The sequence below is a fragment of the Neomonachus schauinslandi genome, chromosome 1 (genome assembly GCF_002201575.2).
Source record: "Neomonachus schauinslandi chromosome 1, ASM220157v2, whole genome shotgun sequence".
NCBI lineage: Eukaryota > Metazoa > Chordata > Mammalia > Carnivora > Phocidae > Neomonachus > Neomonachus schauinslandi.
Genome location: NC_058403.1, coordinates 129,505,511 through 129,532,699, shown reverse-complemented (window position 1 = coordinate 129,532,699; position 27,189 = coordinate 129,505,511). Strand labels below are relative to the sequence as shown.

General features: G+C 45.9%; 1 protein-coding gene across 1 annotated transcript in view; it reads left to right on the top strand.

The window, feature by feature from the left end:
- Window positions 1-27,189, top strand: part of RFTN1 (raftlin, lipid raft linker 1) — a 193,294-nt gene that overhangs the window by 121,631 nt on the left and 44,474 nt on the right. Inside the window, exons 5-6 of the mRNA XM_044915709.1 lie at window positions 13,550-13,889; window positions 21,829-22,032. Of these exons, the coding sequence (XP_044771644.1) occupies window positions 13,550-13,889; window positions 21,829-22,032 (544 nt within the window). The remainder of the gene's footprint in view (window positions 1-13,549; window positions 13,890-21,828; window positions 22,033-27,189) is intronic.

Sequence of the window (27,189 nt, the reverse complement as noted above, 5' to 3'; positions counted from 1 at the left end):
TCCTGTGGACAGATAAATTTTCCTCAGGAGAAACCTGATTGTTTGACTGCTGCTCTGACCCCATGATGGCACCTCATTGCTTACAGAGTAAAAAGTCCAGACTCTAAAGATTCAACAGTCTTCACGATCTAGCCCTGGTATTTCATAATACGGGTTAGAGTATAGGATAGAGTATAGACAATATAATGCTGACCAGTATAATAGGAATGTGGAGTCTGGAACCAAACTGCCTAGGTTTGAATCCTACTTGCCATTTACTGGCTGTGTGCCCTCGGGCAAGCTGTGCAACCTCTCTGTGCCTCAGTTTTCTGATCTGTAACATGGGGATAAAAAAGAAAATCTACTATTACTGTTATTAATGGATTAAACGAGTTAACCTCTATCTGGCCCTTAAAATAGTCTGCAGCACACAGTGAGTGTTCAATAAATATAAGCTTTTGTGATTATGGATTTTCTGTGCAGGCATACTGAGCATTTGTTCTCCTCTACGTAACTTATGACACTTTCTTACCTCTTCATGTTGCTAACCTTTGTTTCAATAATCCAGCCAGATGACTTCCATGGGAGCCACCCAGCTCTACCCTGGCCAGAGCTGACTGGCCCAGAAGTGGACACCACATCTGAGCTGGGCCAATCAGAGCCCTTCTCTGGGATCTTTTGCAGTGTGTAACCAGGAAGTTTGGGCATTCTATCTCCAGTGGCTAGGCTGAGTTTTCTGTAAGCAGAAAACTCGGAAGTTGGCAATGATCCTATTTCCTGCCACATGGAGAAAATTTGTCCTAAATAAGAAAGAAGGATGATGCTAACAAAGAAAAGTAGGGGCAAAACTTGGAGAAAGTTTCCTGACTGTGCTGAAGACACTGGCTCTAGGTCTTCCTTAGGTCCAGCTCTGGCCCTTCCCTACTGTCCACTTGGCTGCTACGTGAGGTACCACTGAGTCATTCCTCACATATTGGCCTTTCCTTGTTTACCTCCCCTTTGCATCTTTGATTTAAGATTTTTTTTTTTTTTTAAGATTTTATTTGCATCTTTGATTTAGACTTTTGACAGGTTGGGGTCTTCTAGTGGGTTGGCTTTCAGGTGGCACCAATAGCTAATTGAAGATCTTTGAGGAATAGGAGTTAAACAGCACACCCTCTCCGTTCTACTGATTTATAACTCCCACGCACTACACTTTTAATGAATTATGAAATCATAGGTACACTCTGAATTAAAGAACTAAGTCAATTAACACAGATAATGAGGACCAGTAAAACTCCTTTTGTCAGAAATGCCTGCTCTGAAGAGAGTTACCAAAGGATGGATCTATTCTCTACTGTCACCAGGATGCTGGGCTCCACCTCTTCCTTTTGTTTTTTAGGGAGTTTGTAGTTTTCCAAGTTCTTTCAGCATTTTCTGAGCTCCCCACCAAGTCACCCGTAGTAGCAGAGGAGAATAAAGCAGTATCTCTTCCCTGCAATCCCAGCCCCACCAGGGATTTAAGGGCAAGCCGTGGCCCTTCAAACTGAGCAATAGACAGTTTGAGAAGGATTGACCATGTTAATTCTTCAGAGTCTCTAAGTTACTCCTTGGATCAAATTAAACTGAGAGCGCAGGGATGCCTGTTTGGCTCACTATTGCATCCCCTGCTCCTAGTGCCTAGCACATAGTAAGGTATTGAGGTATGGAATGAATGAATGGGTATTTTTTTTTTTCTTATAGACAGTATATAGTCGGGTCTTGATTTTTTTTTCTTTTTATTAACATATAATGTATTATTTGTTCGGGGGTACAGGTCTGTGATTCATCAGTCTTGTGTAATTCACAGCGCTCACCATAGCACATTCCCTCCCCAATGTCCATCACCCAGCCACCCCATCCCTCCCACCCCCCTCGCCTCCAGCAACCCTCAGTTTGTTTCCTCAGATTAAGAGTCTCTTATGGTTTGTCTCCCTCTCTGGTTTCATCTTGTTTTATTTTTATCACCTTCCCCTATGATCCTCTGCCTTGTTTCTCAAATTCCACATATCAGTAAGATCATATGATAATTGTCTTTCTCTGATTGACTTATTTCGCTTAGCATAATACCCTCTAGTTCCATCCACATAGTTGCAAATGGCAAGATTTCTTTTTTGATGGCTGCATAATATTCCATTGTGTGTGTGTGTGTGTGTGTGTGTATATCACATATATATCACATCTTCTTTATGCATTCATCTGTTGATGGACATCTAGGCTCTTTGCGTAGTTTGGCTATTGTGGACATTGCTGCTATAAACATTGGGGTTCACGTGCCCCTTCGGATCACTACATCTGTATATTTGGGGTAAATACCCAGTAGAGCAATTGCTGGGTCATAGGGTAGCTCTATTTTCAACTTTTTAAGGAACCTCCATATTATTTTCCAGAGCGGCTGCACAAGCTTGCATTCCCACCAACAGTGTAGGAGGGTTCCCCTTTCTCTGCATCCTCGCCAACATCTGTTGTTTCCTGACTTGTTAATTTTAGCCATTCTGACTGGTGTGAGGAGGTATCTCTTTGTGGTTTTGATTTGGATTTCCCTGATGCTGAGCGATACTGAGCACTTTTTCATGTGTCTGTTGGCCATTTGGATGTCTTCTTTGGAAAAATGTCTGTTCGTGTCTTCTGCCCATTTCTTGATTGGATTCTTTGTTCTTTGGGTGTTGAGTTTGATAAGTTCTTTATAGATTTTGGATACTAGCCCTTTATCTGATATGTCATTTGCAAATATCTTCTCCCATTCTGTCGGTTGTCTTTTGGTTTTGTTGACTGTTTCTTTTGCTGTGCAAAAGCTTTTTATCTTGATGAAGTCCCAAGAGTTCATTTTTGCCCTTGCTTCCCTTGCCTTTGGTGATGTTTCTAGGAAGAAGTTGCTGCGGCTGAGGTCGAAGAGGTTGCTGCCTGTGTTCTCCTTTAGGATTTTGATGGACTCCTGTCTCACATTGAGGTCTTTCAACCATTTGGAGTCTATTTTTGTGTGTGGTGTAAGGAAATGGTCCAGTTTCATTCTTCTGCATGTGGCTGTCCAATTTTCCCACCACCATTTGTTGAAGAGACTGTCTTTTTTCCATTGGACATTCTTTCCTGCTTTGTCAAAGATGAGTTGACCATAGAGTTGAGGGTCCATTTCTGGGCTCTCTATTCTGTTGCATTGATCTATATGCCTGTTTTTGTGCCAGTACCGTACTGTCTTGATGATTATAGCTTTGCAGAGATCTTGAAGTCCAGAAAATTGTGATGCCACCAGCTTTGCTTTTCTTTTTCAACAGTCCTCTGGCTATGCGGGGTCTTTTCTGGTTCCATACAAATTTTAGGATTATTTGTTCCATTTCTTTGAAAAAAGTTGATGGTAATTTGATAGGGATTGCATTAAATGTTTAGATTGCTCTAAGTAGCATAGACATTTTCATAATATTTGTTCTTCCAATCCATGAGCATGGAATGTTTTTCCATTTCTTTGTGTCTTCTTCAATTTCTTTCATGAGTATTCTGTAGTTTTCTGAGTACAGATTCTTTCCCTCTTTGGTTAGATTTATTCTTAGATACCTTATGGTTTTGGGTGCAATTGTAAATTGGATCGATTCCTTAATTTCTCTTTCTTCTGTCTTGTTGTTGGTATATAGAAATGCAACTGATTTCTGTGCATTGATTTTTATATCCTGCCACTTTACTAAATTCCTGTATGAGTTCTAGCAGTTCTGGGTGGAGTATTTTGGGTTTTCCACATAAAGTATCCTATCATCTGCAAAGTGTGAGAGTTTGACTTCTTCTTTGCCGATTTGGATGCCTTTTATTTCTTTTTATTGTCTGATTGCTGAGGCTAGGACCTCTAGTACTATGTTGAATAGCAGTGGTGATAGTGGACATCCCTGCCATGTCCCTGACCTTAGGGGGAAAGCTCTCAGTTTTTCCATGAATGGGTATTATTAACCTCATTTTATAAATGAGGGAACTGAAGTTCAGATAGATCCTCTGGCTTAACCAGTCACATCGCTAGTGAGTGGCAGACTTGGATCTGAAGCTGTAGGTCTCAGATTCCTTGTCCAGAGCTCATTCTAAGACCTCCCCCTCCCAGTCATTAAAGGAGAAAACCACAATACCAGCAGATTTATATGATAATGGCGCTAAACTCCCAGCAGTGCTTAGTAAAGGTTTCAATTCCTAAAGCTAAATGTTAACAGATAAGAATACTAAGGGCATTTTCAGACTTGAGCTAAAATCCGTGTTATTTTTGAACCGTTCTTTTCAGAAAGCTGTACAAGAGTTTAGGTGACAAAAGATGAGAAGGGTTGTGTGCATATGATAAAATATTCACCGTAAAGACTCATGTGTAACCATGGAACTCAGAACAGCATTTTTATGCCTGTTCTTGACATAAGTGCATGCCTCTCTAGGTTCCCTTTATATTTCATAAATCCCCGAAGACATTAAAATGTCAGCTGTCACAGAATGGTGGCCCATGAGTTATGGGGGAGGGTCAAAGTGGGCAGTGGTCTGGTGTAGGGTAAATGTGTGTGTGTGTGTGTGAGAGAGAGAGAGAGAGTCTTAGTCTTTTCCCTATGTTTTATGCCTCTGAAGTCATTGCTGAAAACTCTGTTTCTATTATTCAGTATTTTAGATAATTTATTATGCTCATAATAATATTTATTATTACATGATAATAGAAATACTCTGTATCTTCACTGTCCAGTAATATGGTCACTAGCCACAAGTGGCTATTGGACACTTGAAATGTGACTAGTGTGCCTGAGGAACTGAACTTTTCATTTAATTTTATTTGAATTAATTTAAATTTAAATAGTCACACCTGGCTAATAGCTGCCATATTGGACGGCTCAGCTCTATATCTTTTAAAAGTCGTGAGTTTCTTTTTTTTTTTTTTTAAGATTTTATTTATTTATTTGAGAGAGAGAATGAGAGACAGAGAGCATGAGAGGGAGGAAGGTCAGAGGGAGAAGCAGACTCCCTGCCGAGCAGGGAGCCCGATGCGGGACTCGATCCTGGGACTCCAGGATCATGACCTGAGCCGAAGGCAGTCGCTTAACCAACTGAGCCACCCAGGCGCCCAGTCGTGAGTTTCTGATTTCCAGCATTAATGAGCTAATGAGTTATGAGAATTCCATCAAGTTCATCATAGAGTTAGAAACTGCCTATAACTTGCAGACCTTAACTCTACCAGTTAAGGATTTACCTTCCCTCACCTCAAAATGTGGTGGGGCAATTTCCTTTACCTGGACAACAGTGGCCACTGGTAACCTTCTTGCCATACTTCAGCCTCTCCCCTGGGACCTTGAATCAATGGCAGATTAAGTCCTAGTGGTCTTGTTTCTATTTAGGGCACACGCTCTCTCCCTGCCTTTTGGGAGCTCCTGGCCATCTCTTCATTTCACACCAAGTCAGGTTTCGAGTTAGAGTCCTTTATCAGTCTGCCCTGTGCTCCTATACCCCTCCTTCCCTTTCCCTGTTTTCCTACTATATTAGTCAGAATTCTCTGGAGAAACAGACCTAATGGGATTATCTATCTATTGATTGATGTATCTGTAGAGAGAGATACTGAGATTGAAAGTGATTGGTTTTAAGGATTGTGGGAACTGGCAAGTCCAAAACCTGCAGAGCTGTCTGGCCAGCTCGAGGCTCAGGTAAGTGTGATGCTGCAGTCTTGAGTCTGAAGGTTGTAAACTCAGGCAGATTTTCTAGGTTGTTGTCTACAAGCAGAATTCCTCTTCGGGAAAAACTCAATCTTTGCTCTTAAGGCCTTCCACTGATTGAGGGAGGCCCATCCACACTATGGAGGGCAATCTGCTTTACTCAAAGTCAGTTAATTAAGATGTTAATCACATCTTTAAAATATCTCTATAGAAACATCTAGACTAGTGTTGACCAAGCAACTGGTTGCTATAGTTTAGCCATTTGACACATAAAATTAACCACAACACCTTTTTCACTAGGTTCTGACAAAATGGTCTCTGACTGACTCTGACACTTCATGCATGCCATCTAGTATGGCCTGTGGGCACTCCGGTTCCTACTGACCCATCAGCAGGAGCCTGTTCTCCTTTCTTCATGTTACAGATAGCTTTCATTTCTACAAAATCCAACCCATATTCCATTTCTCTGTAACTGGTTTCACCCTGACTGATACATGTCCTCTAAAACATAAACCCATGTACTAGACAGAGTGCAGGTATCCCCCACTTTTCAAGAGTTCATGTTATGCCATGTCTCTTTTGCAAAAACCTACCTTTGTACCTGTTTTCACCAAGTGGAAGAAATCCAATGAGGATTTTTGCTTTTATGAAAAACGGCAAAAAGCAAAACTACTTTGTTTTGCAGTAAACCATCATAGAGGCAACATGTACCCCAGACAGTAACAGTGGCCCCACCAGTCTCCTTCCCCAGAAGCTACACTCGCATCTCAGCCTCCAGCCTCCATAACTTTGAGCTATGTCTGTGAGCATCTGTGCTTTATCTCCATTTATTTTGTGCATCTATTAGCGAAATGTGTCCTAAGGTATCAGAATAGCTTAAGAGAGGTTATTTTTGGGGGTCTGGGACTGCTCAAAATTTTTTTCCATGGAAATTAATGGTAATTGCTTCTTCACTTTATGCCATTTTGGCTGACAAAAATTTTCATAGAAGCACACTATTTTCAGATAGTAGGGAAAACCTGTGTATATTTGAACTTTAGCAGCAGGTATCCATTTTGAAAGCAGAGTAAAGACAATACAGCTTAGATTTTCTGGGACTAGTCCAAGGTCATGTTGTTATTTTTCATGAAAGTGATTCTTTAAATATATAACCAGGGGCATCAGTGTGGCTCAGTTGGTTAAGCAGCTGCCTTTGGCTCAGGTCATGATCTCGGGGTCCTAATCGAGCCCCATGTGGGGCTCCCTGCTCGGCGGGGAGTCTGCTTCTCCCTCTCTCTCTGCTCCTCTGCCCCCCGGCTCATGATCTCTCTCTCTCTCTCAAATAAATAAAATCTTTTAAAAATATGTGTAACCAAAGAAGCTCTAATTTTTTATAATGAGTTGAGACTTTTCATAAAAATAAATTTTTTAAAAAGAAAAAAATCTTTTTCACATCATAATCTCTGATTTTAGGTTGGGAAAATAGAGTTACTATGAAATTTGTGCTTATTCATTACAGAGCAGTTGGGTGAAGTCTTGGATCAGTTGAAAATGGTCTTATTTCATTTTTGCTGCCTAAACTAGTAGTATACTCCTGTAAGTGTCAGGGGTGTGGTGGTTCTTAAATGCAGCAGAAATAAGAAGGTGGGTGCAGGTGTATTTCAGTTTACACTGGTATCAAACTGAGCATCTCGGCACAGGCCAGATTACATAAAGTAGAAAGAGTGGTACAGTTGAAGGAGCATTGGATTGGATTTAGGATACTGAGCTGAATCTGGACTTTGCCTTGTGATTAGCCCTGGGTAGTTCAACAAGTCACATAACTGTCCCAGAGCCAGTTTCCTCTTCCATTAGGTATTATTTGGGGCATAAGATCATGCATTTTAAAGTTCTTTCTGGAAGAGTTGTACAATGTTGACAATTATTGTTTTAATAATCACAGTTGTTAGAGAAATTGTGCCCGTCTGCAGGGAATTCCATAACGAGGTGACCTGGGTGTTCATGATTTGGTCTTCTGTATTGATTTGACTCCATGCTCATGAAGACCTGGTGTAGCTTGGAGGAATGGCAGTGTCCAGCAGCAAAGAATGAGGCCTGAGGTAAATTGATTTTAGATGTATGGAGAATGGAGGAGGGATTCCAGAAACACTGGGGGATAAATCTGGCAGGGTGTGGTGGGCAGATAACACAGGGTTAGAGAAAAGCAAGAGCTAAGGAAGACATTTGTGGCTCCAGTTTGAGAGATGAGGGTGGTGGTGGACCCAACAGCTATGATCATCGGTTGTGTAGGTGTGAACTCCAGAGGAAAGTCACAGTTGGGGAGTCCAGATTTGGGAATAATTGACACATGACTAGTGGCTAAACCCAAGTGAGTAGAGGAGGTCACCACAGGGAGTATAGGGTGAGGAGAGGTGAGGAGAGGTGGCTGAGGGTGAACCCCGACAAATGGCAGCTGGTGCCCCCCATTAGTAGCTCAGGAGATTTGCTCAATAAAGGCTGTGAATGAACAAATGAATAAATGAGTGAATGAGAAACAAACAGGGATCCATTTAACAAAAACAGTCAAATGACCTTAAGAGAGAAAAAGAGAAAGTGCTGTGCTAGAGTTAGAAGAGTCAAAGCCCTTAGGGTCTAGCCAAATATTGATCTTTATAAAATCTAAATGCGGTTTCTCTGGTTAAAAAGGACTACTCCCCCTTTCTGGTAAACAATTTGGCAGCCTGTATCAAGCCTCTGAAAAGTTAATATCTCTTGACCCATTAATTCCTCTTCCAGGAAACCACCCAAAGGAAGTAAGCAGAGCTGCAAAGATTTATGCATATTTGCATACATTTCATATTCCTGAGACATGAGTTTCTCTGGAAGGCTTGGGATGGAGGTGGGAGGGAGGCATTTAACTCTGGCATCTTTTTAAAAGTTTTGATATTGTATAGTAGTATGGTGCAGGATACAAAATTCTCATTAGTGTTTAAGATAAAAGATGAGCATTCAAAGAAATCTTGTGCTTTGCCCTCAGACCTCCATGCTCTGCTCTTGGAGTTACTACAGTGGGAAAGTTGAAGAATATGCTGGCCTGCGGGGTGAAGTCACAGCCTTTGTTGGCATGCCACTCAATGACATCCACGATACGGCCCTTCTGATTTCCAGTCCCCACCCCCCACTCCTGGCTTCTCTTGCAATGATCCAGATATATTCATGTATAGAAGTTACTTCAGTACATCAGGCTGTTGCATACCATCAAGTTTTGCCCATGATGATCCTTCTTTCTCTTTACCTGCATTGCCGATCTCCCTTTCTTTCACCTATCTGGCAAACTCCTATTCATCCTTCAAAACCTCCTGCAGATTTGGTCCCTAAATAGGTTTTGCCTAGCACAGTATTTTGGAAAAAAAAATTGAATTTGACTGTTTAAGGTGAAGCATACACACTCCAATTCTGTCACACTCCTCACCTCTTCCTGTTGTATTACATTATTTCATTTGTTACAGTCCTGACCTGTCAGAAACTTTTCAGCCTCCCCTTCAGGCAGAAATAATCACTGTCATTTCTATGCCTTTATATCCATTACTATATTTATCATTCTCTATGAGAACTTTGTGGAGTATTTACTTTTTTCAATTTTAAAAGTAATATGCATACTCATTAGATAAATTTTGAAAAATTATACACGAATAGAAATATTACATAGTTGTCATGATATTGTGTCTATAAAGTTTAGAATCTTGGTTTTTTTAATATAACATTATAAAATAAGCATTTTTGTGCCATATTGGTATAATTGTTTTTAAAGTCTGTTTATAATAATTGGCTGAATATTCTTTTTTTTTTTTTTTTTTTTTTTTTTAAAGATTTTTTTTATTTATTTATCTGAGACAGAGAGAATGAGAGAGACAGAGAGCACATGAGAGGGGGGAGGGTCAGAGGGAGAAGCAGGCTCCCTGCAGAGCAGGGAGCCCGATGCGGGACCCGATCCCGGGACTCCAGGATCATGACCTGAGCCGAAGGCAGTCGCTTAACCAACTGAGCCACCCAGGCGCCCTGGCTGAATATTCTTGAGAGTTGGGATTCCTATTTTGTACCCACAGCACCTAAGTACAATGTTAGTCTGGGCCAGTGTAGGAACTTAATACAGTGTGTTGAATTCAGGAGCTGAAAAATTCAGCAGTCTCCACCCCTACCTTCAAGGAGCTCATTCTGGGAGAGGAGACATACATATTCACTCATTGTTTAGTGTATTCATTCATTCATTCCACAGATACTTGCTCTATGTCAGACGTCGTTCTCGCACCAGGGACACAGCAGTGCACAAAACTCTTCCTGTGTGAAATGTGTATTCTAGAATACTGATTCCCAAATTTGGGGTGCATTGGAATCACCTGAAGCCTTGCTAAAACACAAGTCTCTGGGCCCTACCCTCATGTCATGATCGTGATATGATCCAGAAATATACTGTGCTAGGCAAAAACCTATTTGGGGACCAAATCTGAAGGAGGTTTTGATTCAGGGTTTCTGAGTCAGTGTGGCCTGAGAATTTGCATTTTTAACAAGTTCCCAGGTGAGGCTGAGCTGATGCTGTTAATATGGGACCCCACTCTGGGAACCCCTGGCATAGGGGATAAGTTTGAGGTATAGTAGCTCCAAGGAAGATGGTTGTCCAGTTAGTTGTGGGAGAAGGGCACATGTCTGATTCCAGTTTCAAGTCCCAGTAAAGAAGGAGAGGACTGGGATAATACCTTGTGTCCAGAGTCCTCATCTCCTTACTCTGGATGACTGTCAGCAGTCTCTGCAGGATCACGGAAGCCTGGGATCGATAAGGAGAGGGGGTAGAGCAACAGTGACGGTCAGGAGTACCTTCTCTCCTTCCCCACCCCTGCCAAATATAACGTCTAATCTTCAGAGCAACTGCAAGAGAAGTATGATTCCCCCACCCCATTTTATGGGTGAGAAAACTGAGGCCTAGAAAGTTACATAACATACTTTGGTTCCAGAGTCTCACACCTGGAGCTCCAAGCCAGGCCTCTTCTGCCTTCAAACCCCATGACTCAGGTTGAGACTGGCCTATTGTCGAGCCCTCGGTGGGACCAGCTTTTAAAAATGCTTCAGTAGTCAGAGGCGTCTTGTCTGTGGTGAGACACCCATAGCAGGGGCTGGGTACAAGTGGGCCATGTGCCGACAGTGTTGCAGTTGATGAAGGAGAGAGCCACACTGGAGGGTAGGGGCCTGACAACTGAAACAGAGGTCTGCAGCTTGCGGGGAGAGAGCTCACTGTCCTTCCTGTAGGAGCTACATCTGGAAATTATTAATAGTATTTTCTCACATATGAAAATTTGTGGCCGTTAGGTTTCGTTCACTTTTACTACAGGTTTAGGGCCTTGAGAATTTGCATAACGTGCGCAAAACTTTAAAAAGCCCATTTCCAAACCCCTTCTGAAGAAGCGTAGGCAAGTCAGGTGTGAAATAATTCACAGATTTAGGGTGCCTGGGTGGGCCAGTTCGTTGGGCGACTGCCTTCAGCTCAGGTCATGATCCTGGAGTCCCTGGATCGAGTCCCGCATCGGGCTCCCTGCTCGGCGGGGAGTCTGCTTCTCCCTCCTGACCCTCCCCCTCTCTCATGTGCTCACTATCTCTCATTCTCTCTCTCTCTCAAATAAATAAATAAAATCTTAAAAAAAAAATTCAAAAAAATTCACAGATTTAGAAAATTTAAGATTAGAAAAAAGCCACCTCCGTCCCCTGCAGTGGGCATGGGAGGAGTCAGCGCTAAGGTGGCCCAGTTCCCCAGCGCTGACATACGCCCGCCCCTGCGCAGCTATCCACAACTCCCTGGATCGCCTCATTTTAGCTCCGCCCCTGTGCTGCAGCCTCAGGTCCTTGCCGTCTGTCAAGGGTTAAGAGTATATAAGTGGGGCGCCTGGGTGGCTCAGTCGTTAAGCGTCTGCCGTCGGCTCAGGTCATGATCCCAGGATCCTGGGATCGAGTCCCACATCGGGCTCCCTGCTCCGCGGGGAGCCTGCTTCCCCCTCTCCCACTCGCCCTGCTTGTGTTCCTGCTCTCACTATCTCTCTCTCTGTCAAATAAATAAATAAAATCTTAAGAAAAAAAAAAGAGTATATAAGTGATGTAAGAAAAATGTCTCTTCATTTTCTGTAAAACTGAGGAAGGCACATTTTATTCCATGGCTCTACAAGAGTCCTACAACAAATTTCTCTGTTCCTCACCAGCAAATCATGCTTCTCTCTTAGGGACCTCGCATGTTTCCTCATTTCATTTGAGATTCGTAAGATCCATTGCTTTGCCTATGTTGCCAGGAAGCTCAGAGCAAGGCTTCGTAGACAGTAGCTCAGCCTCCCTTAACCTAAGGCTCTTGGACAGTAATTATCTCCCCCTCTTTCCTTTTGAAAACTTTTGTTACCTGTGTCTTCTTTCAGAAGCTTTCCAAAACAATTTCTAAAAGTAGGTGGGTATCACAGATTAATGGGCGAAAAATGAATTTTCAGAATGGAAAGGGGTTTGTTTCATGGAAAGTTTCTTTTTTGTAATGGTCTTTGAAGAATTAAACAGAAGAATTTATGGAAAATGCCTAGTACAGTGCCTGGGACATAGCAGGTCTGCACTAGATGGTAATTCCTACTATTGTTGTCATTATTTCTAGCACAGGCTAGACTTTATAGAAAGACTGGACTGTACATTTGTAATTGCTCTAGATTGCTTTCCAGAATGTGTAGTGTTGAACTGAAATGACCTTTGGCTTAAAGTTAGGGCGGTTCATCCAAGGAGGGCTGCCTTGGCTTGCTTGTCTCTTAGAGTAGCTCCATGAGGGCGTTTCTTACTAATTCTCAAATGACGGTGGATGACCACTGCAGAAGCCTCAAGATTTTCTGAGGTCATCAACTCGGGGGTTGGTGACTAAGACTTATATAACTCTGAGGTCTTCACTTCCTGATTTATCTATAAAATGACCTGAGCATCCTCCCCCGGAAAGTCCCCTAAAGCCGATTTCCTAGTTTGGGCTGGCTCTTGCTTGATTTTATTAGGCTCTTACTTTCCATTTTTCTTTCCCTTGTGACTATTAAATTCAGTTGCCTGGGGGTATTTGTCAGGGAGGGAAGAGTTAAAGTGCCTTGGTACTCTGCGTGGCCATTAGCCCCCCATCTCAGGGGCTCAGGAAGTGAGAAGCAGGTTACCTGCGACTGAGACTGGATGGTGTGTACCATGGCTGGAGAGTCACGAGTCTGCCCAAGCAACACCTGAGGGCCCAGCGTGGTTTTCGGGTGCCTTTGGCTGAGGCGGAGAGCACCACGGAGCAGGTGTCGGTCAGATTTCCCCGCTGTGGGGAACGTGCACACCAGCTTTCACGCAGTGGTGATTTTCCCCACCTCCGCCCTTCTCTGCCAAAACAATTGTTTAAAAGAGGAAACTCTTTGGGTCATAAAATGTCATCTGGTAGTTAGTATATGGCTATATAGACCTACTGGATTATACAGTAGCCTGATTGGCAGGAAGTAGGTGATTCATCAGAAAAAAAAAAATAATAATGAAAAAAAATAAACTTACCAAAATGAACTTCCTCTTTCAAACTTTGTTCCAACTCATCCTTTAGAACCTTCTTGCAGCCCCTTAGAAAAAAAATAACCAGTAGGGGACTAATGCAGTATTTCGAAGAGATGTAATCTCAGCCCTGTCTCACCACATGCTTCATAGTTAAAAAGAGCAAGCCCCATGCTGTCTGTCCCCAGTGGGGCCAGGCTTAGGGTGTGGCCACTGCCTAGAGGGGACTTGGAGCATCTGCCACTTTGAGAGATTTCATGTTCAGACGGAAGTATCCACAGAGGCCTTCAGCGAGGTGTTTTGGATGTTGCACATGTCCCCCTTTGATAGAACATCCCATTCACGCGGTCCCCTTCATTTTGTTTGCCTCACAGGTCCAGGAGGCTGCGAGTCAGGGCCTGAAATTCGTCGGTGTCATACCTCAGTATGGTTGCCCTGTGAAGTCAGCAGGCAGCAGGCCCCCAGCGGACACCAGAGCTGCGGAAAAGGAGCCGGGCAGGTGCGGGGATGACAAGGACGCAGGCGCTCCAGCAGGGACAGACAGCTGCCAGGAGCCAGGCCAGGGCCCCAGAGGGGAGACACCCGTTGCCGAGGAACCCAGCTTGCCCCCCGGAGAAGGGGACGGTGCAGAATGGTCTCCACACAGGATGAGCAAAGCTCTGGATGGGCCGGATGGTGACCTGTTGGAAGTGCGTGAGGAGCCACTCTCGGGAAGTAAGTATGTCAGCACAGGGACTTTTGACCCACTTACAGAGAGGCTAACAGCTTTCCAGTAATCCCCATGGCATTTTAGGAAAAAGAAATGGACTGAGAGTGTACAGACAGCAGTCCATCCCGCAGGAGAAACTGGATTTGTCTGGGCCTCCTGACTGATTGCTTACTGCCATCGTGACTTCCGGGACAGCAGAACCACATGAAATTGACTTGCGGTTGCTCCAACATGTCACATTTGAAGTGGATTCTAGAACTTGAGGGGTTTTATCCCCACACTCTTGCACTGCCCTCAAACAACCTCGCTCTTAGCACAGGAAGCGTTCATGTGCCGGGCACCAATGCAGAACCTATGCTCCACTTCTGGTACACTTACTTTGAGTATCTCCCTAAAGAGAGAAATCAAGAAAGACAGTTTTGAGGACGAATTGTGCAGGAAACTGGTGATTCAACTCACTAGGCTGTAAAGAACCAGATTTCACGAGTGTGTATGGTTGACGGATCAGCACTGTGGAGAGAACATGGCCAGGGAGAGGCCCCCGAGATGTGAATCCTCTTACATTGTAACAGCCGCTAGAGCGTGCACGTTAGGATGGCAGTTCCAGATAACAATACAACAACGATGATAGTAGCCAGCAGTTATTGGTACTTCCTGTGTCCCAGGACCTGCACCAGGAAGCACTTCACATGACTGATCTCTTAGTTCTCTCTATAGCACTGTGATGTGGGTCTGCTGTGGTATCATTGCCCATTTTACAGCTGAGTAGACTGAGGCTTGGAGAGTAAATCTTCACCCAGGCTGGAAACTGGCAGAGCTGGTCTGTGAGCCCAGCTGCCTTAACCACCATCCCATTATACCTCTCTACTCGGTCTCCCATGTGTGAGATGCTCATAGACTAACAAGATTTACTGAGGCCCTCAGTTTTTGGTGAGTGAAGTTTCTGTCCATTTCCCTGTAATTCCCTTTCCTCATCTTTCTCTGGAAGAATCTAGCATCCAGCTATTTCCTTAGAGCCGGGCACTCGTATGAGCTTCGTGGCCTCTTCCAGCCTTTGGAAGGTGCACAAGTAACAAGACTGCCAAGAGATCCCCAGGCCTTGAGAGGCCTTTCTCCTTAGCCTTAACCTTCCTGGTTAATGTTATTATTCACTTACTGATTCTTGAAATTAGCCTCTTATTTATCTATTTATCTGAGAGAGAGAGAGGGTAGGGGGAGGAGTGAGGGAGAGGGACAAGTCGACTTCTTGCTGAGCATGGAACCTGACGGAGGGCTCGATCCCACGACCCTGAGATTATGACCTAAGCTGAGATCAAGACTTGGTTGCTTAACCAACTGAGCCACCCAGGGGATCCAAAATTAGCCTCTTATTAATGATGAGGAACAGTTTATGCTTTGAGGATAGAAAAGAAGGTGGAACAGTTTCTTTTGTTATATTAGGTCAGTACTTCCTGAAAAGGAAACTGTGGGATGGTTCATTCTGGGCTTATTTACAAAGTTGATTTAGAGGGGGAGATTGGCACTGCCTCCATTCTGGGATATATTATGACTGTTGTTTAATCAAGGTCTAGATCCTTCTTAAATATGTACTGAAGTGTAAAATGTCTCATTTTACACTGTTTGAGGTGGACTTCTGCTCCCTCCAGAGTAGCTGAGACCCTGTGTGTGCCTCCTGATGAATGTCTAAGTCTTACCCAGAAACTTGCATCTTGTCATTGGTGTTGGGCTGGATGTGTTGCTCTGAATCCCCAGAAGGAAGATAGGCCTCCTTGGAGGAGCGTGCAAGGGTGAGGGCTCAGGGCAGGCATAGGCCCTCCAGGAGAAAAAGGCAGGAGTCACTGAGAGGCAGGTAGCACTGTGGTTAAGAACCTAGATTCTGGGGGCACCTGGGTGGCTCAGTCGGTTAAGTGTCCGCCTTCAGCTCAGGTCGTGATCCTGGGGTCCCAGGATCCAGCCCCGGGTCGGGCTCCCCTGCTTCTCCCTCTCCCTCTCCCACCTGCTGGTGCTCTCTCTTTCTCTCCCTCTCCCTCTCAATAAACTTTAAGAATCTAGACTCCACTTATATCCATTCCATTTGCCACCTTCTACCTAGGCAGTCTTGGGCAAGTTACCCTCCTGTGCTTCAGTTTCTTACCCTGGTAAATAGAGACGGAACAATAGTTTCTTGTTGAAAGGTTAAGTGAGGGGTACATTTAAGGTACTCAGCACTGCTTGACTCTAAGTGTGAACTGTTTTTATTTCAGGTCTCTGAAATTTTGGCAGCTCGTTGCTATCCTTTATTCCTCGCTGCGTGGCATAAATGAGCCTTTGGACTTGTTTCATCCGTTCATGAACACACAGGCATTACTGGTGCAAATACATGCCTTGAGGGGGATGGGCAGACAGCAGTCATGATGGTGGCATCTCTCTGGGTGAACCGGTCTAAGTTCTTCCGATGTGCCATCTTGATGGTGCCTCACAACAGCTTTATGATGGCAGATGTGATTATTAAGCCCATTTCGCAGATAAGGAAAATCACCTTCCATGCCCTCATGTAGTGAAATTTTATCTCCTAGCTTGAGCATCCAGCCTCCCGAAGGCCGGACAGGCAGGGGCCCTGTCAGCATTGATCATGGCCTTCACCTGACCCCAGCTTCTCTCCTAAATCTCTTTCCTGAGAAGTCTTATGATTTCCTTGCACCATCACCCTGCCCCCCGCATCCCCCCAGCTTCACCTCCCTGCTGCTTGCTCAGCTTTCAGCTTGCCTTTCTCTCAGGGCCCCCTAAGGAGGGTGAAGTGTTTTTACTCCTCTTTCTGCCAGGTGGGCTTAAATAGGCAATCACAGCAAGACAATTAAAAAAAATCCAGAGGGAGTCTCCCTCTTTCCCCCTCCTTCCCCTCGTTTAATTTATTTCCTTTATAGGAGGCCTAGGGGAGCCGGGTCTAGGCTGCAACTGCTCACATAGGGCTTGCCAGCGAATTCGCCATCCAGACACAGGGCACGTGGGCCCTCCCCAACCCCGTGGGCTCTTGAACGGCCGCTCCGATCCAGAGGTTATGCTCCCCTTGCCCACGCAGGTCCCTCTGGAGACCCATCATGTGGTTCTCTTCCTGATCATTGACTTATTTCCTGGTCCTGGAGAATTTCTTGAGGGTTCAGTGTCCTTGCTGCACAGGGATCCCCTGAGCTGGTGCAGGGACAGCCCGGGGCCCCACTCCTGGACGCTGCCCTTCCCACACTTGCCCCTGCCTTATGGTGAACACACAGCACCCCCAGCAGCTCTGCTCAGAAGAGCACAAATGGCCCCTTGTGATGCATTTCTGTTGATGGGAGCATGCTTTCTTCATCTGTAATGAACAGGCCAGGTGGGGAAGGCCTGTGCAGGGAAAGGTTCAGAAGGCGCCCCAGATGTCCACCTGTCACTTCTCTCCTGGCCTGCAACATTCCTGTCTGTCCTTCCCTCAGCGTCTCTGTTGCGACATCTTCAGTCAGAGAAATAAGGAGGCCAGAAAGGTCCACACAAATTCAGATTGTTCTCACTGTCACTGAAATAATAATCAAACATCTTCCAAGCGCTGCCCTTCCTATCCTGTGCCTAGTCACTTAAAATGCTTAGAAATGCCAGCCAGAAACCTGAGCCAGTGACCTCAGTTGTATTTTATTCAGTAGGCCTCCCTGGCAGCCAGTTCACTGTGTGGGGGGGGAGGAGGTGTCCTCCTGAGTGTGGCCTTTCTGATATGTGGCCCCCCTCCCGCGCTGGGCCAGCGCCCTCCCCTCCCCGTGCCCCCAGGATGGTTCTACCCTGTGGTTCTGCCTCCTCCCGGATCTGCCACCTGCCACCATCTTTCTGGCCTTTCAGTCAGTCCATTATCAAAGAGCTGTTGAGCTCCCAGCTGTGGGCAGCAGCTCCTGCTTTCTGTGTACTGATGAAATTAGCCTCTTGTTAGATTTGGGAACAGTGCAAGGTTTAGGGTTGGAAAGACTCTTGGCTTTGCCACTTTCCAGCTTGTGATGCCTGGGGGATCTGCTTAAGGTCTCTGGGCATAGAACCGATGTGGCCCCTCGCGTGGGCTGGGAGAGTCACATCAGATGGTGGAGGTGAAAGTGCCCATGGCTACCGCTGTCCTTGCCAGGGGATTCCCGTGGAGCCCTGCGTATGCCGTGGTTCCCCTACTTTGTCCTCACAAACAGGCCCCACCCAGGCCCAGATGTGCCTTGCTGGTCGTACCCGCGCCTGACAGAAGTCTGAAGCAGTTTCTCTCAGATTCAGGAATCTGGATGGGCTCCAGGCCCTTCTGCCCTCTTGTCCCACCACAGAGCCCACAGCCCTGCTTCCCAGTGCAAACCTTTCGTCTGAGCCCCCCTGCCTGTGACCTCAGCAGACCTTAGCTCCCACTCAGTCCAACTACCAGGTCAAGTCCGACTCCCACACGTTCCTTCCCACCCAGCCAACTCACCAGCCTCCTCCTCCTCCCACTCTAGCCCTTGGAGGCCCATGCTGTAGCCAGACGCTGAACTCTCTCCTCCCTCCAGCCTGGAGGTCTCTTGGAACACCCGGACCCAACCAGCTTGCCTGCTCCCTGCCAATCACAGGCTCCCTGGGGCCTTACTTGCAGACAGACTGCAGACTTCTGTCCTGTGCCTAAATCCCCACTGCCTGGCATGGGCTTCAGAACTGGGCATCTCCCTCTTTCCTTCCTGCTCCTGAGGAGCTTAGCAAGGCCCTAGTGGGCCTGGCTATCAGGCTGGCAGCACCCAGGAGGCCCCAAGACCTCTCCTCCTCCCCTAGCTTGTTGCACTTGTCTGGCTCAGGTCAATCCAACAAACATGTATGTATCCCCTGTCATATTACAGGGACTTTTCTGCACAGGGGGGGATCTAAATAGCATGAGGCAAGCTCCCCCTGTGTCAGGGAGGAAGAGAAAGACACGAAGACAAATAAAAATAAAAGGCAAGACAGTCTTGATGCTCCTTGGGTGCTCTGCCAGTCTGATTCTTCAGCTGTTCTCAGAACATTCTCAGAAACAATGCCTTTCCCCCTCCTTTGGGACTTTCTGTCCCATGTCTGGAAAAATCTTCCAGCTGGGGTCATGGCAGAGTCACAGAGCAGCTGAGAAAATTTAAACAAACTTGGGACTTCTTTTTCGAACCCTCAGTGCCTGCTCATGTGATGATGTGTGCTGGAGAATCAGAATATTAAAACATCAAAGGGCATCATTTGGGGATAGTTTCTCTTGGCCGGTTTCCATGTGAGTAGTGAGAGGATTGTGGCCAAGGCTCCAGCAGGAAAGGGGAATTAACTAAAGGGTTACGCATCTGAAATCAGGTTTCTCCCAATATTTCATCGCTACTAATGCTTTGGAGGCTCTTGAGTCCAGCAGCATTTCCTTCCCTTCCTGACAAATTTATTTCTGTCTCTGGCTTCAGCCCTCTTCCCTGGGGAAGATCCTGATGGGAGGGCTGGGGCTCTGTGAGCACCGCGCTGTCTACCTTGTCTGGCAGTCTCTGCCTTCCCTTCACCCCACGTCCAGCAGCCCCCCTTCCCCTTTTTCTGTTTCATTACGCATTTGGGAAAGTTGTGTTTCTGTCTTGCCATGTGAGTGGGGAATCCTTCTGGGTGATAAAGTGTTGTCATGTGTTTTTGGACTTTGGCCGTGGTCAAATTCTCCACTCGCCTCTCCCGTGTAGAGGCTGTGATTTCTTTTTCTTTTTAATCTCTATGTGTTTGTGCTTGACTAGAGCAGACTGTGATGATTGGTGCTCTGGCCCACCCTGGGGTCACCTGAGGACAGTGGGCTTAGCCTCTGCCTGCAGGCGTTCTCTGGAATGGGAACATGCCCTAGCAGGCCGGACAACCCCAGGGAATTCGTACCTCAGAGTGGCTCTCAGTTCCTGAGGATAAATGCCCAGGCTTCCTTGCGCCTTGGTAAGGCAATCTGAGGTGTATTCTGTACAGTGTCTCAGGGGCCTCTGTTAACTGAGTCCCAATTACTATAGCAGTAACCTGCTCATTAATGCACCCTTCACTGGCTTCCCTCGCTTCCCTATTTCCTACCCCTACTCCCTCGCTCTGTTTCCTGGGATCACGTCCCAAATAAACTACTGGCACTCAGAAACTTACAGGGTTTGCTTTGGAAGAAATCCAGATGAAGTCAGGGACTCACTAAAGCATCGCTTATCTTCTTGTCTTTAGTAGCCGGGGCTTTTATTTGAACCCCTAGCACGTAAGGACTGGAGAAGGCCTGATCCTGTAGTTCACATCCTGTCCCCCTTAGTTCCAATCCATTGCTTGATTCCGCTCCATTACAAGCCTTCCTTTGCTCGACTCCATTCCTCCAGTGTGTATTTCAAAGTCATGAATATAGTCTAGTGATTACCACCTCCGTACACCAAGACCTAATTTCTTGCGTGAAAGCATTTACTGGTGAGAGGTGGCTTCCTGAGTCAGGCGAGTGGACTGAGAAAGGTAATTTGGAGTGGGGATCATAAATAGGCCAGATTCGGTTGTTTAAAATCCAGGTGGCCACTTTTGAAGATGGGCACCTTTCTTTCCTAATTGGTTCTATCCAATGGAAGACCTGAAATGGTCCCCCCGGTAGCTTAACTCTTGCTGATGACAAAGTGTCATGGCCTGGCATTGCTCCCCAGAGATCTCGGCTGCTGTTTGCTCAGATGGAGCTGTAAAAGACTTCCTTTGCCCGGAATACAATACCTATTGGGATAATTTTAGATGTTGTGTGGATGGACATATTTGGTGTTAATGTGCCTCATCATTCCCTTCTGTTTATAGCAAGTGGTAGCTGTTTGGTCATGAAGCACAGTTTCCTTTTTAAATTCATTTATTTAACTAAAGGACAGTGATTGTGCTTAAAAGAATAATAATTCAGCTAATGTTTGGATACTGCAAAATTGTGAAAGACTGAAGTATGGGAGACCGCGTCCCAGACTGTGGAACGAGGCCCGGTCTCCCCTGCAGGGAGCATGAGTGTGCTGTGTCCTTTTTGCTAATGTCAACCATTGTTTACGACCTTTAAAATATTTCTTTGAAAGAAGGGTGGGGATTTTCTTATTATTCCAATAGATATTTTTGGAAACCAAAGCATATTCCTGACTAGCCTGTGTGAGCAAAGCTTTTTAAGCTGAGTAAACTCTGATTGCTTGACTAAATGAGTAACACAAAAATAGACCTTCAAGACTTAGATTGAAATTCCAGGTATTTGTTCCTCGAGGCCGATGCTTCTCGCTCATGGCCAGCAGCACGTACGGCTGGCGTGGGTCAGCTGCCGGGTGGTAGTGAGTATTGATTTTTGAAGAACTGAGCTATAAATGAAGGAAGGAAAAGCTCAGAGCTCCACTCCTGGTGCCATCTACCTACCACTCCAGGCAGGAACCCGCATTTACGGGAACATACTTATTTTTACATATCAATGGTGTGTTTTTGATGTACTTGATTAAGTATTATGGTTTTGGCCCCAGGAAACACCGCTGCAGTTTATAAATAGTGAGTTCAGGGGTGTACAAGGTTCCTGGAATTAAAGCAGTATTTTTATTTTTATGTGTCTCTGTATATGCACCTTTTTAAAAAAGACCAGCTCTTACCCAAATATGTCCACTTTTTTCCCCAAAAAACACCTCTGTATGAGTTTCTAGAAATGCCTACAATGTCTTCACAGACACCTGACTGTACAAACTGATCCCAGATAATTTGTTCATCATCGTATTCCAGATTCAAAACCCACGTCCCTCACTGGAAGCTCAACCTTTGACGTCCATTTCCCTTTCAAGGCTCCCTAACTTACAACCTGGAATCAGGTTTTATTATTCGGCAATAGTGCACCCTAACAGAGAGTTTACCTTTGACAGCATTTCTCCAAGCTACTAAGAGGCTCCACTAGACCCGAGGAGGCAGGTTTTTATCACTGTTTGACCTCTTCTCTCCCACTTCCTTTACAAATCCCAACAGAAATGGAGATCCTCGCCCTTTTCAACAAACCGAAGAGCCATCAGAAATGCCGGCAATACTATCCCGTCAGCATTCCTCTCCGGGTCTCCAAGAACGGCCAGACGGTGAGCGGTTTGGACGCCAACTGGTTGGAGCACATGAGTGACCACTTCCGGAAAGGAGGCATGCTGGTGAATGCGGTCTTCTACCTTGGCATGGTCAATGGTATGCAAGTTACAAACCTTGGGCGGCCCTCACCAACTCTGCTTCTCTTTTCATCTTAGCCCGTCTTCGGAGCCTTCCCCATTCAGAAAGCTCCGCAGCTGATAAACTCGCTGCATCTGATTTCTCCTTAACACATTTGGAGGAATTGTCTACAAAACCCACCACCTGTGCTCCCTGAACCTTTCTAGGAGTCAGCCAGGTATCTTCTAAAATGACAGCGAAAGGGAAATGATTCTGTGTTTTTGATGGTGGCCTCAAATCCATGTTGCTTTTAAAGCCTTTTAAAAAGATGATTTCCCGTTTGTTAATTACCCCCTGGGATCATGCCGCTCCAAAAGTGCAAATTGTTTGTAGACACTATTACTGTTGGAAGTAGCAGTAGAAGCACCTTGGAATTAACCCCAGAGAAGTGAATCGAACTGCCTCGTTTCTGTAAGCTCTGTAGAGACACACACTGTCTCTGGGTCTCATGGCACCCAGTGCCCCCTCCTCAGTAATGAGTTCCCTCTGGGGGTGGCTGCATGGAGTAGCCCTATTGACGGCCGCTCTTCTAAGGCAGAGAGAGGGTATGCCCACAGCGGGGAAGTGTGTCAGACAAAGAAAGGGTTTGGGGTTAACACAATGGCAAGCTGAGTCACTAGGGTGCATCAAAGCTGGGAGGCAGTCTGGGGAGTGGGACCAACATGCCAGCATGTAAGGATCCTGAGGGCTACCAGTCAGCAGGATTCCTAAGTGAAATGTAACACCAAATCTGTTGATCCCAGCTGAAGCTGGCAGGGGGAATTGACAGCACCGTGTCTTGGTTGTCGAGCAGTTTTCTCTCCAAGAATTAGCAGAGTCAGGAACAGAGTTTGGATTCTACCTTATTTGCAATCCTTGAAATGCCAGCAAACATCTGCGGAAGAGACATCAGTCTTAATTCGGAAGGTCCACGCTTTAAATCATCAGAAGCCTTGGAACACTGTACAGCACAGACAGGTCTTAATTTTGGATGCGAGTCCCTTGTTCCTATCTAAATATCTATATCTCATGTTAACATGTTAATACGATAGCAGCAAGCACTGTAAGTATAAGGGGCCAGAACCATTTGTGGAATGGGTGAATGATGTAAGAAAGGTGGCTGGCTCGTTAAGAATACTGTCAAGCAGCACTGTCCAACAGAACTTTCTGTGATGATAGGAAAGTTCTGTATCTGTGCTGTCCAATATGGTCGCCACCAGCCACACTGGCTATTGACCTCTTCAAAGCACATAAATATAAATTACTGTATGTTCTTAGTGGCTAGTTGTATATTGGTGTGGTTCTAGGGTATACATTTCATTAATACAACTAATGAAGAGCCAATTTGGCTCTCTGCTAGCAAGGTTGGTAGCCTCCCTCTGTACAAGGAGGCCTTCCCTGGGGGCTTGGGGAGGTTCTGGAGGCCAGAGAACATCACAGTCTGTTTTGAGATGCACCGTAAAACACTAGTGGCATCTACTTGCCACAGATGTTTACAGCCTTGATTCAGTGGCCTTAGGGGAGGCCGGGGAGGAGCCCCTTCGCTTCTGCCTCCTGCGGGGACACCCCATCACCCATCTTGGGTGGTGTCAACGACTCCTTTTATTTCCCCTTAGGCCCGTAGAGGCTCTCTGTGGCCATACGCCCTTTTAAATATCTCCCTGGGAAACTGATGGTTAGTTGTACTAACATCTTAAAGATGTTCAGTGACTCACTGAGCAGAGCAGCTACATAGGCAGCCCCGCTTTGGAGAATTCAGGTGTCAAAAGGGAAATTTTCTCTGGTCCTGCTGCCCAGCATGTCTGCAGCAAGCTGAGGACACCTCGAAAGTTCACAATGCCATTTATCATCTTTTGGGCCATTATGGCTTTGGCAATCAAGGCCACTCCCCCTCCTCCTTCCTCCTACCCTGTTCTCTGACCTCGAGTCCAAAAACACAGATAATTCATAGAGTTTTTTCTTCAGATTTGACTGGAGTGTTTGAAATGCTGTTATATCCTCCCTTGGCTTTAGCTGCATGAAATTCAGCCCTTCTGCCTGGAAGACAGAACATGAAATTTCCCCTGGCAAGTGCAACTGGAAGCCGAGCCCCAAGCTCCACCGCAGCTGCCCGGCTTGGTCTTGGGGATGGCTGCAAAATTCTCAGAACAACATTTATTTAAACCCACTCAAAATCCAAATGCAATTTCACCCTGTGTGCTTCTGATGGGAGGGGAATGTGACTTGGGAGTAATGCTCACTGGGTTAGGGTGTTTCTGCTCTGGAAAAGCCCAAGTTTTCCGTTGGCCAGGGATGAAATATGCATATGCTCTTTTCCCAGAATTAAAAAAAAAAAAAAGGCAAGCTGATCATAATTCTAAAAAGGGACCTATTTCTAATAAGATAATTAGTGTCCTTACAAGTAAACCTGGCAGAGTTGGAAGCACATCTTTAAGCTGTTTACCATCTGGAAAAACACCAGTCTTGATTCTTAAATGGATATTTGCACTCTGAAATATTTTCCACAGAGTCATAAAACTCATGAGAACTTTGTCCCATAAACAGGGTGATGTTTTAGCCTGAATTATTCAGTTAAGACTCCAGCTTCTGTTTTCAAACCTTTACCCCCAGGACATGGAAAGACTTGAACGGTCCTTAAATTTGGGCCTTTGCTGAGTCTCTAGGCTCCTCTGCTGGGGTCAATTATTAAGCCTTAGAAGGACCAGGTGTCTTGGGCTGGGGAGGCTGTGCCCTTGGGCCCTGGCAAGCCAAAACACAGATAAAAGTGAAGCATAATTATGCTAATGGACACCTAGCAATTACTCTGTGCTGGTGCTGGTCTAAGCAGTTCAAATATAGGAACTCATTTAATCCCCATAACTCAGTGAAGCAGCTACTGTTGTTATCCCTGTGGCACGGCTGTGGAAACTGAGGCACAGAGTGGTTAAGGCATTGCCAAGGTTAGTAAGTGGCAAGAAAGTAGTAGGATGAAAGAAGGGGAAAGGGAGGGAAAAGGGACATGAGGAGGAGGTAAAAGAAATGACCATGTTGGCAAGAGGTTTAGCCTCCCAGGGAGGCCTTGGTGGCCCTGGGGAAGGGAGGGGAGCTCCAGAGTCACCGTTAGGGAAGTAGCAGGACCTGGGTTGCCAGCCTCCTGTGTGGATGAGTCCAGGGGTAGGTCAGACAGCCGGGCAGACAGAAACACAGAAACACCACCCAGTGAGACAAAGGCCAGAATCTCTGCTTCCAGAGGGTGGGAGAGGCCAGGAGGGGAATCCTTCTGCCATTGGTGAGGAGTCAGGTGGCTATCCCCAAGGGGAAGGGCAAGGTGGACCTGGGTGCCCACCATCTGAAGACCCCCCCAGGAGCCTGCTTTCTTAAAACCAAGGGCCTCCAGGCCGGCAGAATCCCTGCCACCATCACTGGCTACCAATGCTCCTTGCCCGCCCTGGTCCTCCCTTTGTCCCCTGGCTGGCCCTGTCCTTGCTCTGCATTCCTTATTCTACCTTTGCCCTATCCTTGTCCCCACCTCCCCCTGCCCTCGCGCCATGCTCCCTTGGCCCTGTCCTGACTCTCCTTCCCTCACTCCCCCGGCCCTCCCCTCACCCTCTCCTGCCCCACAGTCCTTACATCTCTGGCAGTATCATCCTTACCCAGCCCACATTCAGATGTTTTCTGTTGTTTCCAAAATGTCCTTTGCAGCGGGTGGTTCAGACCAGAATCCAGTCCACCAGGTTGTGCTGCATATGGTGACCATGGCCTCACTTCTCTTTGACCTAAAAGAGTCATTTCTTTATGACCTTCACTGCTTGAAATAAACCCAGCCTCTTACGCTGCAGAATGTCCTGCATTATTTGTCCGGTCTGTGCCTCGTGATGTCATTTACCTAATTCTCTAGCCTCTATATCCTGCAAACTGGCATTTTGTTCTAAGGCCTTGATAAATGAAGCACTGTGACTGTAGTACATTCCAGATGATGTTGGGTTTTACACGCTGCACCTCACCAGGAGACACGTTATACCTGGATGGCTCTCCTTTGCTAGCCTTTTGAAAGACTGTCTTCCCCGAGAACGTCCGCATCTAAATCCAAATGGCATTTGGTATTTTTATCATCTTTTTTGATGCCTGGCATAACCTACATTATTTTGTATTTGCAAAATACACCTGTAAAAAATGTACCTATTTCAAATAAAATACACATAGAGATACATGTTTTATACAGACATACTTACAAGCCCTCGGGTGGGTTCTGCGTCCTATACTTCTTAGCACCCCAGGGCTTGTAAACCACGCACCGTATACAGAAGGTGATCGATAAAAGTTTCCGGATGATGTTCAGTAATGCCGATGGAGATGAGGGAGAAGCTGGTGTTAGAGTGCGCATCACAGGAGCCTGGGGGATGGAAGAGCTATAGGTGTAGGCGGAATGGAAAGGAAGGGAGATGAGGCAGTTCCAGGTGCTTCCAGCAGCCACTCCCTTGGAACATGGCCATCTCTGGGAATGTTTGGCCTACTGATGATAGGCATGGCTCCTATTTCAGAGGAACCACTCACCAATGTTGGGGGGAGAGTTTCCTTATGCCATAAATGCATTTTCCCTTGTATCCATAGCACATCTTCAAATGAACTTTTTTTTTTAAAGATTTTATTTATTTATTTGACAGCGAGAGAGACAGCGAGAGAGGGAACACAAGCAGGGGGAGTGGGAGAGGGAGAAGCAGGCTTCCCGCTGAGCAGGGAACCCGATGCGGGGCTCGATCCCAGGACCCTGGGACCATGACCTGAGCCGAAGGCAGGCGCTTAACGACTGAGCCACTCAGGCGCCCCTTCGAATGAACTTTTTATTGCAGTATCGCACACATACAGAAAAACTATGCCCATTTTAAAGATATAGCCCAGTAGATTTCCACAATGTAACCAGCTCCAGAGCAAGAAAGAGAATATACCAGCCCCCCTAAAAGCCCCCCTCATGGCCCTTATAGTCCCTACCCCCCGGGAGTGACCGTAGTCGCAACTTGAAACACCAGAGATGAGTTGTAAACTTTATATGAATGGAATATATGAATGAATGCCCTTCTTGTGTTTGGCTTCTTTCACTCACTGTATTTGTGAGATTCATCCACATTTTTACACGTAATTGCAGATCATTTTTTTCTCATTGCTGTACACGATCTCTTG